The sequence below is a fragment of the Anneissia japonica genome, unplaced genomic scaffold, assembly GCF_011630105.1.
Source record: "Anneissia japonica isolate Jap-2015-1 unplaced genomic scaffold, ASM1163010v1 scaffold1826_len1998817_cov189, whole genome shotgun sequence".
NCBI classification, from domain to species: domain Eukaryota; kingdom Metazoa; phylum Echinodermata; class Crinoidea; order Comatulida; family Comatulidae; genus Anneissia; species Anneissia japonica.
The window spans coordinates 206,666-222,695 of NW_022742159.1; the positions used below are offsets into that span (position 1 = coordinate 206,666).

General features: G+C 32.9%; 1 protein-coding gene across 5 annotated transcripts in view; it reads left to right on the forward strand.

The window, feature by feature from the left end:
- Positions 1–16,030, forward strand: part of LOC117119028 (b(0,+)-type amino acid transporter 1-like) — a 53,903-nt gene that overhangs the window by 35,332 nt on the left and 2,541 nt on the right. For 4 of the 5 annotated variants that reach the window (XM_033263822.1, XM_033263823.1, XM_033263826.1 and 1 more), the window contains 9 exons: positions 73–318; positions 1,193–1,318; positions 3,328–3,433; positions 5,469–5,513; positions 6,210–6,333; positions 9,740–9,843; positions 13,520–13,616; positions 14,175–14,324; positions 15,634–15,802. In XM_033263822.1, coding sequence (XP_033119713.1) covers positions 73–318; positions 1,193–1,318; positions 3,328–3,433; positions 5,469–5,513; positions 6,210–6,333; positions 9,740–9,843; positions 13,520–13,616; positions 14,175–14,324; positions 15,634–15,802 — 1,167 coding nt within the window. The remainder of the gene's footprint in view (positions 1–72; positions 319–1,192; positions 1,319–3,327; positions 3,434–5,468; positions 5,514–6,209; positions 6,334–9,739; positions 9,844–13,519; positions 13,617–14,174; positions 14,325–15,633; positions 15,803–16,030) is intronic. The other variant, XM_033263825.1, reaches the window with a different exon arrangement.

A 16,030-nucleotide genomic window follows, 5' to 3' on the forward strand; every position in this document is an offset into this window, starting at 1 on the left:
GTGTGTTACAGTATCATGTTTCTTCCATAAGTTCATTCATTTTTATCATTTCGCTTCTGTCAACCATTTTAGGATCATTGTGCTACGCTGAGCTAGGCACGGTCGTTCAGAAATCTGGAGCTGAGTATGCCTATCTCTATCAGTCCCTTGGACCGATTCCAGCTTACCTGTTTTCATGGACATCAATCATTATCCTCAAACCGTCATCTGTCGCTGCCATTGCTCTCAGTTTTGGTGCCTACATCGCCGATCCTTTTTTCCCGGATGATTGCGAGCCACCGGTAATGGCTGTAAAGTTGTTCGCAGCAATCTGTATATGTAAGTAACACTAGCACTACCTCATCAATGAGAATATATGATTTACATGCAGTACACAAAACATTGGAGAGTTGCTTCCTAAACTATGCATTCAAGATATGGAACCAGCTTACTGTAGTTCGTCAGATGTAAGCCCACCTTGGGTAAAAGCCCGCCTCAAGTAAAAGCCGGCTTCGGGTTAAAGCCCACCTCTTACTTTACATCTAATTTCAAAATATACCTTTTGATTGGCCAACATAAACATGAACAGAGGATTCCCTCGGGTATTAGCCTACCCCACTCCCCATTCCCCACCCAAGAAAAATCGGACCAATTTCATGTATGTCATATCATGCTTGCATGCATCCATGTTATTTAGTGTTTGAATTTATGCCAGTTAAGGTGAATCATAGAAATAGTTATGAATATGTATTGCAGCAGACAGAGAATAGTGGTTATGATGATACTTTGATCATGATTTTACACACATAATTGGAGTGATGAGGATGATATTAATTTTCATAGTGGTGATGATGATAATGAAGATGACAGTGATGTTCATTAGTAATTAATGGTGATGACCAAGAACTGCTGTTGACTCAAAATAAGGTGAATGACAGGTGATGATGATGATGATTACACAGTGCACCCTCCAATTCTGAGACTCCTAATACGAGCCCACTTTTTCAAAGAACCAAGTAACAACCGGTATCTTCAATCTTTTAACACACAACTAACCCTCTAAATGGAGACCGAACCCAAGACCACCCCAAATTCTCAGGTCCCAAGGATGGTCTCGAATTGGATGATGAAGTGTACAGTACTCAGTTCTGTGATGATGATTTTCTTCTGTTGATTATGTAAATAATGCAATCTTATTTTACGTAATTCACAGTATTAATTGTGTTCATCAATTGCGCAAGTGTGAAGTGGGCGACTACTGTACAGAACTTTTTCACCGCTGCAAAGCTGCTGGCGTTGGTTATCATCATTGTCATTGGATTCATCAATATATGTAAAGGTAATGCTTGCTTAGATTTTATGTCTAGTTCTTAATTTTAAAAAGAAAGAAAACGAAAGGGTAAAGAAGGAAAAAGAAAGAAAATGAAAAGGTAAAAGAAAGAAAAGAAAAAGAAAGAAAACAAGGAGGTTTAGAAAGAAAAAGAAAGTTAATGGCAAAAAAAGAGAAAGGGAAGAATAAGAGGTGTGGAAGTGGAAGAAAAGGAAAATATAATACTAGAAAATTAAAACATGAAAAGAGGTAGAAAAATGAAAAATGTAAGAAGGAAAAGGGGCTAGGGGAAGAAAAAATAATGAAAGAAATTACAGGGAAGTAAAGGAAAAGAGAGACGGGTCGTAAGTATGAAAGAAAATAAAAGAAAAGGGAAAAAAAGAAATGGGAAAAAGAGTAAAAGATAAGTAAGGTAATACGACTAAGGAAATAAATATTTAACATTCATTTTTTTTAAAGTAAATAAAATTGTGTATTTTCAAATTATTTATTTATTAACATTATATATTTATTTTTATTGTTGTTATTCATAATTGTTACTCATTATTTTTGTTAGGTGAAACTTTTAATAATTTTTCGCACACCATGCTGTAAAGCGCATAAAGGTATCTTACATTATGCGCTATATAAATTGACAATTATTATTATTATTATTAAAAAGCCAGTAATGTCAGTCAACATATTATGGGTTGTTTTCACCACAAAAAAGGATCCAAATTATGATAATACAGTAAAACTTCCAAAATTACTGTCGTGTGGGGCTGTATGTTAACATGAAAGGAAAAAATTATATTCAGTAGACTTTATGCAGTTATCGTTTATTCAGATCACCATCCCATGGAACTTATACCTCCAGAATTTTTCAAATAGGGTGCCCACAAAGCATTTTTAGATAAGTGAGTAGCGCTTACTTTCAATACATAACATTGCATTGAAATTTTAAAATTTAGGGGGGTGGGGACACATGCCCCCGTTCCCCATACTGGATACGCACTAGCATACATGACAGTACAATAATATATACTAATTTGGTAAACTAAATAACCTTGGTTTTTGGATAAAATTTATATTATTGGCCTTTTCTGGGACAGCAGAAAATCCATTGTTTTGTTCTGATCTTTTTCTTCATTTGTACCATTTTATGTTATTGCACAGTTTGCTTCGCATTACTTTGGATCTTTACATGGATTTTCATCAAACTTGGCCCAAGCAAAGTTCATATTATTGCAAAGATGTAAAATATATAATTCTAAATACAATAGACATAAACTTATAATTAAGATACTGCAAAACCTTGAAAAGAAGCCCAATGGGTTAATCTCGAGAAGAAGCCCAACTAGAATTGAATTCCTCTCTTTAGTTTGCAAAAGTAGCCTCAGAAAGAAGCTTTTCGAGATAGTTAGAACACAAACTGAAGATGAATTTCAAAGAAAGAAAATAAATTAAAAACACACTTGGTTTATACAGCAGCTTAGGTGATTTAAATATTAGTTAATACACTCCATGGTACATATTGATAATACAGTGACCCTATCTATTAGTTTATAGTAGTAATTCCCAAAATTTACAGTATTCATTTGAAAGAAGTCCCCCACCCCGCTCTTATCTTTGCAAAAGCCCATCTCGAAAAGAAGCCCATCCAAAGTTCGCAAAAAAAAAAAAAAAACACCCAGGGCCAATTTGAGGTTTTATGGTATTAGGATTAGGTAAACACAATTAAACGCAATGTGCTTTTTCTTAGTATTTTGCACTAGTTATAGTAAACACAAATTTGCCCTGAATTTTTCACTCAACAGATATAGAATAAAAAATAACATTGGTGGCGTTCTATAGTGTAATGGTGAGAACCCTGCAGTATTGCAGCCCAGTCTATGTAGCCCTTATTTCTTTATTTTATAATGACTAATACATAATAACCTTTGACATTGATTGAACATTCAATTCAAATATGGTGTCTCATCATACCAAATAGACGTGGTAAGCCTAGTTTTTATTTTTAAGTTTGTTGTTAATTTCAGGAAACACGGAGTACTTGAAGGTATCAACGTCATTTGAAGGTTCTGCAACAAAGCTGTTTGCTTATGGTGTGGCATTCTATCAAGGACTGTGGGCATATGATGGATGGTAAATAATGACCAGATAATATTTGGCTATCTAAAAATGATTATGATAAGAGAGGATAACACGAAACAATACTCTGCTAAAAAGGATGAAAGTCATAGCATTGATCCGCTATGAAAAACTATGATTATGAGTTTTGTTTATCATAGTCATAAGTCATTTAAAATTAAATAAGTAAATTAGTACTGTACAACCCTCAAGCTAAATGGAGTTTATCTTTAGTTAATAAGAAAGTGTTGCTTCTAATGAAAACATTGACGGTATATAATGATTCATACTTTTCGCCATTATAAAATTTATGATAATGTGTTATATTCATTTTGTATTCCAATTTTTTTTTTTTTAATTACATCATATTTTTTGCTTTAATTTTATGTTTGCCCTCTTTATGTAGTGCTAAGCTTTTTATCTTCTTTATACTTTAACAATGGGTTAATCTTGAGAAGAAGCCCAACTAGAATTGAATTCCTCTCTTTAGTTTGCAAAAGTAGCCTCAGAAAGAAGCTCTTCGAGATAGAACACAAACTGAAGATGAATTTCAAAGAAAGAAAATAAATTAAAAACACACTTGGTTTATACAGCAGCTTAGGTGATTTAAATATTAGTTAATACACTCCATGGTACATATTGATGATACAGTGACCCTATTTATTAGTTTATATTAGTAATTGCCAAAATTTACAGTATTCATTTGAAAGAAGCCCCCCACCCCCCTCTTATCTTTGCAAAAGCCCATCTCGAAAAGAAGCCCATCCAAAGTTCGCAAAAAAAAAAAAACACCCAGGGCCAATTTGAGGTTTTATGGTATTAGGATTAGGTAAACACAATTTAACGCAATGTGCTTTTTCTTAGTATTTTGCACTAGTTATAGTAAACACAAATTTGCCCTGAATTTTTCACTCAACAGATATAGAATAAAAAATAACATTGGTGGGGTTCTATAGTGTAATGGTGAGAACCCTGCAGTATTGCAGCCCAGTCTATGTAGCCCTTATTTCTTTATTTTATAATGACTAATACATAATAACCTTTGACATTGATTGAACATTCAATTCAAATAATATGGTGTCTCATCATACTAAATAGACGTGGTAAGCCTAGTTTTTATTTTTAAGTTTGTTGTTAATTTCAGGAAACACGGAGTACCTGAAGGTATCAACGTCATTTGAAGGTTCTGCAACAAAGCTGTTTGCTTATGGTGTGGCATTCTATCAAGGACTGTGGGCATATGATGGATGGTAAATAATGACCAGATAATATTTGGCTATCTAAAAATGATTATGATAAGAGAGGATAACACGAAACAATACTCTGCTAAAAAGGATGAAAGTCATAGCATTGATCCGCTATGAAAAACTATGATTATGAGTTTTGTTTATCATAGTCATAAGTCATTTAAAATTAAATAAGTACTGTACAACCCCCAAGCTAAATGGAGTTTATCTTTAGTTAATAAGAAAGTGTTGCTTCTAATGAAAACATTGACGGTATATATTGATACATACTTTTTGTCATTATAAAATTTATGATAATGTGTTATATTCATTTTGTATTCCAAATTTTTTTTTTTTAATTGCATCATATTTTTTGCTTTAATTTTAAGTTTGTCCTCTTTATGTAGTGCTAGCTTTTTATCATCTTTATACTTTAATAAATATATATTAAAAATTACTTTTTTCGATGTATTTTGATATATTTTTGAAAGATTTTGATACATTTCATTTATACTATATATTAGGTATATTTTGATATATATTCAGATATACTATAGTTTGCTGTATTTATATATATTTCAGAAATATTTTGATATACTTTCAGCCATATGGTCAAATACAGTGAAAATGGAATCAATTACATTTTCACTGTAATAAATTAGATTGTCACTGTATTTGATTACATTTTCTCTGTAATACTGTAGATTAGATTTTCACTATAATTGTTTATATTTATACATTTTAAATATAATTTTCTATACAGTATTTGTATAAGTATATTTGAGGTATATTGTTTTATATATATATTTTGCTCTTGTTCCCAGGAACCAGCTCAACTACATTACTGAAGAACTCATTGAACCAAACAAGTAAACTTTTTTACATATTTATGTTCTTGTGACTAAAAACAGCTCTACTTCCTAAGCCTCCTAATGAGACGTAATTAAAGTCCTGTTCACATTGGATTATGTTTTACCGAGATACAGGGTAACTTTACCTGGTTAATCTTCTGTCCGCACTATGATTTAAAGGGATGTATGGTGGTAGCACCTGTTTCCGGAAGAATTATCCATGTCGTGCTGTTCCACTTTTCAGCTTCAGGGAGCCAGCCTTGTTTAATCCCTCTGGGCACCACTTGCTTGACTAAGCTTAGTGCCCGGCTGGGGTAACTTGGCCAAGTTGAATGTCACTCAGGCTGTTCAGACTGGATTTTTTTTTTTTTGGTGGGGGGAGGGGTCAAATTGACCAGGTCTCACATGGTTAGTTTGACTAAAAAATTGCAACCTAAACAAGCCTTTATAGTTTATCATATTGGTTTATCCATAGACTAGTTAATTTGCTGCTAGGTAAAGCAAATTTTTTAAATTTATTAAATAAATAGTTTCCTTATTAGGGCCAACAACAGTGATAATTTAAAAACTGTAGGCTTATGCCGAATTCTAGGGTTCGGGCCTGCCATGAGTTTTAAAATTCAATGTGTAAAGCCTGAAAAGTAACTTTAATTGCCGGCCCTCCTTGAGAAAAAAAAACAAATATTGATCTATTTTGAAATATCTTCTTCGCAGAAACCTTCCCCGGGCTATCATCATTGGCATTCCCTTGGTGACAATACTATACCTTCTTGTGAATATCTCATACTTCACTGTGATGTCACCAGACGAGTTGCTTGCATCCGGAGCTGTTGCTGTGGTATGTTTCTCAACTATGATGTACATATTTATTTTACACTTATACAACCTATCTTGAATAATATATATATATATATATATATATATATGTATATATATATACAAAATATATGTGAAATATTAAACAAAAGCAGATTTGCTCATATTTGTCCTTGAGAATCATATGGACTTAATTTTCTTAGTTTTTTTTCCCCGAATTTTATTTTTACTGTTATTATTATTATGTCATATTATTATTATTATTATTGTTATTATTCATTATTTATTATTATTATTATTAATTACTATTATTATTAGTATTATTATTATTATTATATAATTATTATTAAAATGATCAGCATTTGCAAAATCATTCTCGTTATATATTTTTGTCAAATTCTTATATAATATAATTAATTTGATGCTTATGTTGTAAAAATATTCAATTAATAAGAAAGAGATCAACACATCCACTTGCTCTTCCATGTTATCATAACTTATAATATTTTTAAAATATAATAAATTTGTTAAAGTTATCAAAGATGAAGAAGCAAGAGCTATCTCAATTAATATATATCTATTATTTTAGGTACTTAATACCCCTCACCCCCCTCCCCCATTTTCACTACAAAAATTAAAAAAAACTATGGCTATTCTCCTATTCTCATACACATGTTTCTAAAATCCTAGATTTGTCCTGCCAATGATAATAACAATAAAAGTAAAAAATAATAATAATAATAATAATAACAATATCAATCTGTTTTTGAAGAGGCACTGAAGATATATCATCCAAGTTGAGCAAAAAAAAAAGACAATAAAATTTAATATTGAATTGCTTACAAGTGGACAGGAAATTCCACTCAGATGCTTAATGCTCTGATAGGTTTCTCGACATGTTTTTGGGATTACAAAATGATAAAGCGAAAAAACGAGCGTTCTACATGTGAATGCCTTTAAATCAGGCTAAGGAAATTATGACTTCTGTTTTTCTTTTAGAAAAAAAGTTTTTAAATATAAACTTGAAATATGTTAAAACTGGAAAAAAAAAACTGTAATTCATATCATCATCATGTTACTATAGTAAGATTTTTAACATATTATGCTATGATAGTCATCTATTAAAGAATGTGAATAAATTATTTTTGTAGTGAAAATGGGAGAGGGGGTGAGGGGTATAATGTACCTAAAGTAATAGATATGTATTATTGAGATAGCTTTTGCTTCTTCATCTTTGATAACTTTAACAAATTTATTATATTTTTAAAATATTATAAGTTATGATAACATGGAAGAGCAAGTGGATGTGTTGATCTCTTTCTTGGGCCTAGTAATAGCATCCACGTACCTAATACAGACGTCTGTACCTTTGGTAATATGGCGCCTAATGATATTTCTGTCTTGGGTAGAATTTTCTTTTTATTATTTTAGTTGAAAATGTAAGAACAGTTTAAACTTTTCCGAAAACAGACAATTTTAGTTTTTGCTGTTTTTTTTGCATTATATTTCAAACACCTGGGTTCACCTTGATTCCCATTTCCTGATAAATTAAATAAATTACCTGGGATTCTGTATATATAAACTGCCAGAGATTGAAACCAGTTTAAACCTGGGTTGCTGATAGATTTGTCAGCCCCAGGGAATACCTTTAACCCTGTTTTAATTTTTTTTTTTTTTTTTTTTTTATTGTATACCCCTATGCATTAGATCAATTCCAACTGAACCGTAACAACTGACAACAAAAAGATATTAACAAGAAATGGGGAGAAAGGTAGAATTAAAAAAAGATGATCTCCGACAATAACAAGAGGTGATCCGCTCGTGAAGCGGATCACCAATAATAAAAGAAATGATAATAATGTACATTTATAATGCACCAGAATCCATCAAAGGTGCTCAAGGCATAAACAGATATGAAGACAGTTATAAACAGTTGGTAATCTTAACTACAAATAATATTAATAATAATACCCGTAACCCTAGTGGGGGAAGCTTCCAGAGTCCCTTTGATTGCCCAAGGCAAGCAAATATTTAGTGAAAATATGATTAAAAATAAATGGAATAGAATTTCAATTTTATTTAATAAAGTTTATTTGTTAAGGATCCAAATACTGTTGTTTGAAATCTTTGCTGCATTGTCTTTTTCTTTGGAAATTCAATGGCAGAGGTGGGCTTCAATCAGCTTCTTTGGATTTTAGTTTCCTTACAAGACAAACAATAAAATCTATATTCTCTAAAATGGACTAAACTAGAGTTCATTTTTGATAATAAGTATTTAATGATTAGAATATACATTTCAAAGAGTAACCAAATAAGTTTATAATAATAATTATTAATATAATATATAGATATCACCAACCATTTTGATGTGGAAATAGCTTCTACCCCTGTATATAGATACCCAGAGCTGATTTTTTTATATATGCTATATAAACTGACATTGCTTTTAGTAGAAACTACCTTTATGTCGATTGCTTTGACTGAAATTATTTGTTGTGCTTCAGTTGGTCCTAACCACAATTTTATACTAGTAAATTATATTTTATCTGTCGTTCATAAAAATATGTAATTGCTTTTGAGATATATCATAAAGTATATTTTACTGTTATTAATTTGTACATGTTATGTATTTGATTACAATGAGAGGCTTTACACATTGTTTTTGTCTTTGGTGGGAAAAAGAAGCACTTTGAGACTATGAACTGTATAACACTTTTTATAGCCTTTTTGAGTTTTAATTTATTGAAACAAATAAATATTAATAAATATGAATCCTGAGATAAATTTTAAAAAATGTATGATGAATACACTGGAATTTTGGGGCAAATTTAACAAAAATATTTGTGTTTTTTTTAAGATATTTTAGAGTAAATATCCTTAAGTGCTTCCTTAAACGAGAATTTTTTATACCTTGTTTAGAAAAACCTGCCGCCCACCAATAATGATGATTTGGAATAAAAATAAAATTTTATTAGCATACCTGCCACCACAAAAAATAGAAATTTTAGAAAAAGATTTTTTTGTTTTTACTACAATGTGTATATTCATCAATAAAATTTTATTTTTGTTTTCTCCTTCATCTGGATGTCTTTGGCAAAACTATTTGTTAAATATGAAAAAAAAAAAAAAAAATTTCCGCTCTTTGAAAATTTTTTGAAAAATAAGTTTGCGAAACAAGGTATAAAAAAAGTCTTGTCTTACCTAGCTTATACGCTTTTATATCATTTATTTTTTCGCTACGTTTATTTTTTGTTTATGTTTTATACAAAGGCAAGAGCAATGTGAATATCTATGTGCTAATAATTATATTTTATCTTGCTTTTATATATTTATATATCTATACGCTAACTTTAGACCTTTTGCTTTTTATGTATGTCTACAATATTAGACCTTCTTTAGGCTTATGTATATCCATATGCTATTTGTAGACCTTCGCTCAACGTACACTTGGGCCTATGGCCTGGATTATGCCAGTTTTTGTATGCTTCTCAACCTTCGGCGCCGCTAATGGTTCCCTCTTTACGTCCGGAAGGTATAATCCATACTAACACAAAGCAAAATGACAAAGCCTACTACACACTTTGGTGGTTATTATATCTGTAGATATTAATTAATATAAATGATTTTATTTTAGACATAATGATGTGATAGTCACTCATATCAGACTGGCCAATGTCCATTAGCTATAGGAGTGCTTGGCATTTGATATTAAGATTAAGCCAATCTTACCATGTGATAGGCCATCTGGACAGTGTCAATACCATACATCTAGTAGATGGGTAATGATAGATCTCAATAGTAAGACAAGCATAGAATGGGCCTTTCCAGGGTGTCAGTCAAACTTTACTGACCAATCAGAATGTGTTATTTACGTTTGAAAATATACAAATGTCCCACAAACATGCAATTTTACATATGTTTTACAATGTTGAGACTTTAGCCAGAATATCCGAGGGGTGGGGCTTAGCGTAATTTTTTACTGTATGTTTTTTTTATATTTTTAAAAGCTTCCCAATAGTTATGCAATGCTTCTTAGCAATCCAGGTCTCTTGTTATTTATCTTTATTTGAACATGTCTTCTTCTTGGGCAGAAATAAATGGAATCAAATGAAATTGGCAATATTAAACCAGGGTAACTGACCCCGAATAGAAGATCTAATAATAATATATAATAAATATATTAGTCAATTTCCATTTTGGAAAAATATATGGCACCAACCAAAAAAAAAAAAAAATGTTGTAGTTTATACTTCAAATAAAAATTGAAATGTAAAATCTAAATTGGCAATCAATTATCTCGGAAAGAGATGACTAGGTTCAGTGAATTCAGGTTAGGTGGATTGGGTTAACTGACCTGAGGTAGTTTAAGGGGATGGATTCTTCAATCTGAAGATGACCTGGTTGGATTTGTAAATGACCTAAGCAAGACAATTTAGCTGACAAATTTTTACCACTGAGAAGTGTATGTTGGCTTTGTCTTTTGCTTCATTTTTGTTCTTTTCATTTTTTTTTCTTTTAAACTTTTGTTTTTTATTCATCCTTGCATTCTTCTTCACTTACGTTCATTCACTTAGCATTATTTTTTTAGTCTAACTAACAATTTATTTTACTTTCATTTCATAACTATCTTTGCTCTTCATTTCTCGGCAGTTAAAGGGTTTCACCGCGTGCAATTAAGGCATTTTTTCTGATGCATGCTTTGTAGTTTTTCATGTATCATGTGTCGCTCTAGTGTCCTCTGAACGGATAATCATGCTGAGTGATCATACAGTATGTGTATAGCATGTGCAAAGACAAGCCAAACGAGTCACTGGTCGTAAAAAAGTTTTAAAAAAGAGAGCTATAAAATGGCAAAAGAATCATTTAAATCCTACACTTCCTTATGAAGTTACAAGCATTTAAACATACAGCTGTTCAAAGAACAATATTTGAGAAATCAGCCTTCAAAGTTTATGATTTCGGGCATTTTTCAGGTAGAAACTATCACCAAATTGTTAACAACTGTTGTTTTAACATTTAAAACGGGGAAAATAACAGCATAACATGATGTATAGATATATAAAGGTTAGTTTAGAGCAATAAAATAAATTTCAAAAATGTTGACATTTTAGCATGTTTTGGCCATTATCTCTGAAACACGATTTGCGAGGAGTGACTGGTTTGGCTTGTATTTGCCACACATGAGCACCAATGAACACCATGGTTTTTTATCATAAGCAAACTTCTGTAAAAGCGTAGAATAAAATTGTCTATTTCTTGACCCATAGAATAAATTGATAAAATCAAATTACTTGTTTACATCTGTTAGAATTTTTCTCATTAGCAAATCATACCCGTTTCTGGTTTGTTTATTGGTTTATTTTGTGTTGAATTTGGAAAGCTATATTTTTTGAATACATATAAATCTGCTTCCAATTAACCAATAAAATATTCAATCAATTATTCAATGAATCAATCAGTTAATAAATGTAACAGGGTGTAATAATGCAGTAGCAATTGGCAAGAGCAAAATTAAAAGCTAAGCTGCAAGATCTTTATCCCACTATGACAAAGAATAGTAATACAGACTTAAGTACCTGTAGTAAATTCAAAGTTAATCATTAATTGTTTCCAATTTGTGGAATTATAAACAAAATTTCTGGGCCAAGCTAAAAATTCATATAGTGGTACAGTCATTAAATGTTTGCCATTCAAATATTTTGTTTGTATAAATCAGTTAAGTTTCATTAATCAATTACTTTTATTTAGTGTGAAGTTTGACAACATTATGGATGACTGCTTCTATTAGATTTTAGCATTTTCCATAATGCTTCAAAAATTATTAAGTGGAACATCAATCAAACTGACAACCCTTTTCATTTTCACGTAATTAATATTTAATTTAGAATTAATTAATTTCAAATGTCTTCCTGCCTCTAATTTTTACTTTATTTGCATCATCAACCATAATTAATTCTCTACTACCTTTATAAAATTGAATGAAGCTATTGAAATTTATGTTTTTAATTTGTAGTTCATTTTCTGCTTGGATTTTTTTTTTTGGGGGGGTGGTGGGGAGAGTGGGTGAGGGGTTGGTGTTGAGGATTTCTTGCCTAACACAAACATTAACGCAAGATGCGCTACATAAACATTACAAGACTTAAGGAGTGTAGTTGTGTTGGTGCTTGAGAACAATTTCTGTCACTTAATATGAATTAAACTGAGGGCCCTGGGATTAGAAAACAAACATACAGGCATACCTCCAAGCTGCAGGTCTTGGTGTTTGTGTAATAACTTTTGTATATTATTTTACATCAGGTGTTTGCCTACTAAACATTGTTAATTCCAGTTATATGGTGTTTTTGTCATATATATATATACCTGTCTCTTATACACATCTAGATGTGTATAAGAGACAGCTTAAACAGACCTTAAAATAAAACAATTATATTACAATAACAAAATTGATGAATAAATAAACTTTCTTTAACCCCAATAATGTGTAGCTTGGATTTTGCGTGACTGCATACTCACCACTGACATTGAATTAATGTTCACTCAAATTTGATTTTATGTAGTCTTCAATCATAACTTACCCACACGCTTTCATACCATGGGGGCAGACTTACTGCATATTCATTCATATTTGTCTGCAGAGGTTTTGCTGTGCATTAGCAGAGATACTATCCAGGGGTGTATGGTGAAAAATCTAAGGGGGGTCAAAACGAAAGCGCAGGGGGCAAGCTGAACTTGGAGCAATTTAGCGAAGCATTCAGAATTCGCGGGGTGCGTTATTTGTGAGTGAAGCGAGCATATTGAAAGGGCACTTTCTTTTAAAGGGGGGTCGACCGCACCCATCGACCCCCCACGGTACGCCCCTGCTATCTGTAGTTAGGCCAATTACTCATTTACAAGGTGTCCCATATCATTGGAAATGGAACACACAGAATGCAACATTCCCAACAAAATGCAGTGGCGTATATAGGGTACAGTATGGCACGGGTCGCAGGCCAAAAATAAGAAACCTAGCATCCCACCCTTATTGAAAATGTTCGAAGCATAAAAATCACGCTGAAGTAGTTAAAAATCACCTTATTTTACGACCTAGCCTCCCTCACCTAATCATCAAGGTCCCACCTTTTCCCCCTCCCCTATTTGTGCCTGGCTTTATACGTATCTGTTATAGCCTGATAAATGCAACTAATAGATTTTATAATTCTTTAATATAGATTGGCATACGTAGCCGCACGTGAGGGTCACATGGTGGAAGTGATTTCAATGGTACATGTGAAGCGGTACACACCATTCCCAGCTCTTGTTTTCACCGTAAGATTTTTTCTATAATACTTTTAACATGAGGCAACAAAACAATTAAATTCTCTTTAACAAGCAGTAATTAATACTTTTTTTATTTTTCTTCATTTTTGAAGGCATTATAAATAATCATTCATTCAAAGATAGTACTCTCCACTGTTTAAGGTGTATCAAAATTGAAGTGTCCGTTTGCGCAGAAATAATTTTTCTTCATTATTTTTTAATGTTGTTGTGCAATGGAAATGAATAAAAAAAAATAATAATAATAATAATTGTCATTGAGAGGGGGTGTCAGTTGTTACCACGGTTGTTACAGAATTTGCAAGAAGATCAAAGTTAAAAAGTAATTGTAATCGCAAGAGTGCCCCCTACACTGTGTTGTTACCAGATTTGCATGCAAAAATCACGGAGAATGCTGTCTTGTTATTGTAAGATCTTTGCGTTCATTTCATACATATTAAATTTCAGTTTTTGTACTATTTTTTTACACATTGAATGTGTAGCTTAGTAAAGAACATATAAAAATCACTAAATTATTGGCTTGATTGTTTATAATTTTTTTTTTTGTAGTCATGCCTTGCTATTCTGATGTTGATCCCAAGTGACTTTGATTCGCTGGTTAACTACTTCAGCTTCTCTGCATGGCTGTTCTACGGAGGAACGGTGGTTGCATTACTAGTTCTACGCTACACTGAACCAGATATTCCTCGTCCTATCAAAGTATGTTTTTTTACCCTTTCTCTTTCTGCAAATTAATTTTGAGTTGATGGATATGGTACCAAACTGCATATACCAGCACTATGTCCATCTTCTAGTCTGTGACAGAAATCTGCGGTAGGACCATATATGTTCATGATGATGTCATATGACATATGTCATTTTAAACTTGATATTGGACAGAGCTATTAAAATTCTATGTGCCAAAATGTGTGTGACATGCCCATATTTGTGTGTAATACGACATGCCCATATATTCCTCTCTGGGATTCAACCACCTTATGCACGTCAAGACAACATCTGTAGTAAGCTATATCAGAGAGCTGGTCTAGCAAACCACCTTCACAGCAGCCTCTACGAGAAGAAGCTCCGTCCAGCCTGCGCTCACGGAGGCCCTTGCCCCCCACATATGGAACATCAGGAAGCAGTGGCCATCACAATACCAACTGTACCTGAGTAATTGCAGCAGGGGTGGGCGCCAGGATTTGCCCGACGGGGGGGCCGAGGTCCCCGAAGTGGGGGGCCGAGGACCCCGACAGGCGGGGGCCGATGCCCCGACGATGGGTCAGATATACCCGACGAAACCAAAGTGGGCGTGGTCAAGCCCGAAAAGGTTTCGAAAGTAGTCCTGGGGGCAAAGCCCCAAAAATTTTGACAATTTAGAGGTTTCAAAGACTTGTTTAATTGATTTTAGAGTCTACTAATATGTAGGAAATACATATAAATTTTTTTTCTCCCGACGAATTGTGCTTTTTCTCCCCGACGGGGGGCCTTGGCCCCCGTGTTGGCGCCACCCCTGAATTGCAGCCATATATTGAGGCCTGGTCATCACACCCACCGGGCCACAATCTTCATCGGAAGGCCTGGGTACAACTAAACAGGCTACTGCTCTGGCAGTGGGCGATTTGCTGCTAGCATGAAAAAGTGGGGCATCGCAGACAGTCATGTTTTTCCTTGTGCACATGTACTAACCCATGAATGAATGAGAGTGCTGTGACACGACCCCGCTGTCCACTATCTGAAGTTGACAACCCTGAGTTGGTGGCATACCTTACTAACTGCCAATTTTAAACAATAGGCCTATATTTAAACATACGCGATAATAATAATAATGCCCAAAAAGGGTACAACACATTTTGTCACATAAAATTTGATAGTTTGGATTGAGCTTTAAACCAGAATGTTGTGACCTTTTCAAAGATATATCTAATAATATTTATACAAATATTTCAAAAATTTACCTAATTTTTATTATGAAAATTGTGAATTGTGTTACAAGTCAATAAAATAATGTTCTTTATTATTCCTCTAGGTTCCTATTGTCATCCCAATCATCGTATTGGTATGTTCCGTGTACCTGGTCTTCGCACCAATTATTGATGAACCGGCCTTGGAGTTCCTGTGGGCATTTCTCTTCATCGTGGCTGGTCTTATTTTTTACTTTCCCTTTGTGCATTTTCGTTACCATCCGAAATTCATGGGTGAGTTAGAGTCTAAACTGATATGTTTTTATTTTGTTTCATATGTTTATGCCTTTAATGCTGCGTATATTGTGTAGCCCTGATTCTGAAACTTTTTTTCAGACTGAGGTCCATATTTTTATATTGAAGAATCTGCGAATGTGAAAAAAATAGGTGCTCCAACCGGGATTTGAACCTGAGACCATCTGCTGTCTCTCTCTCTCTCTCTCTCTCTCTCTCTCTCCTTTC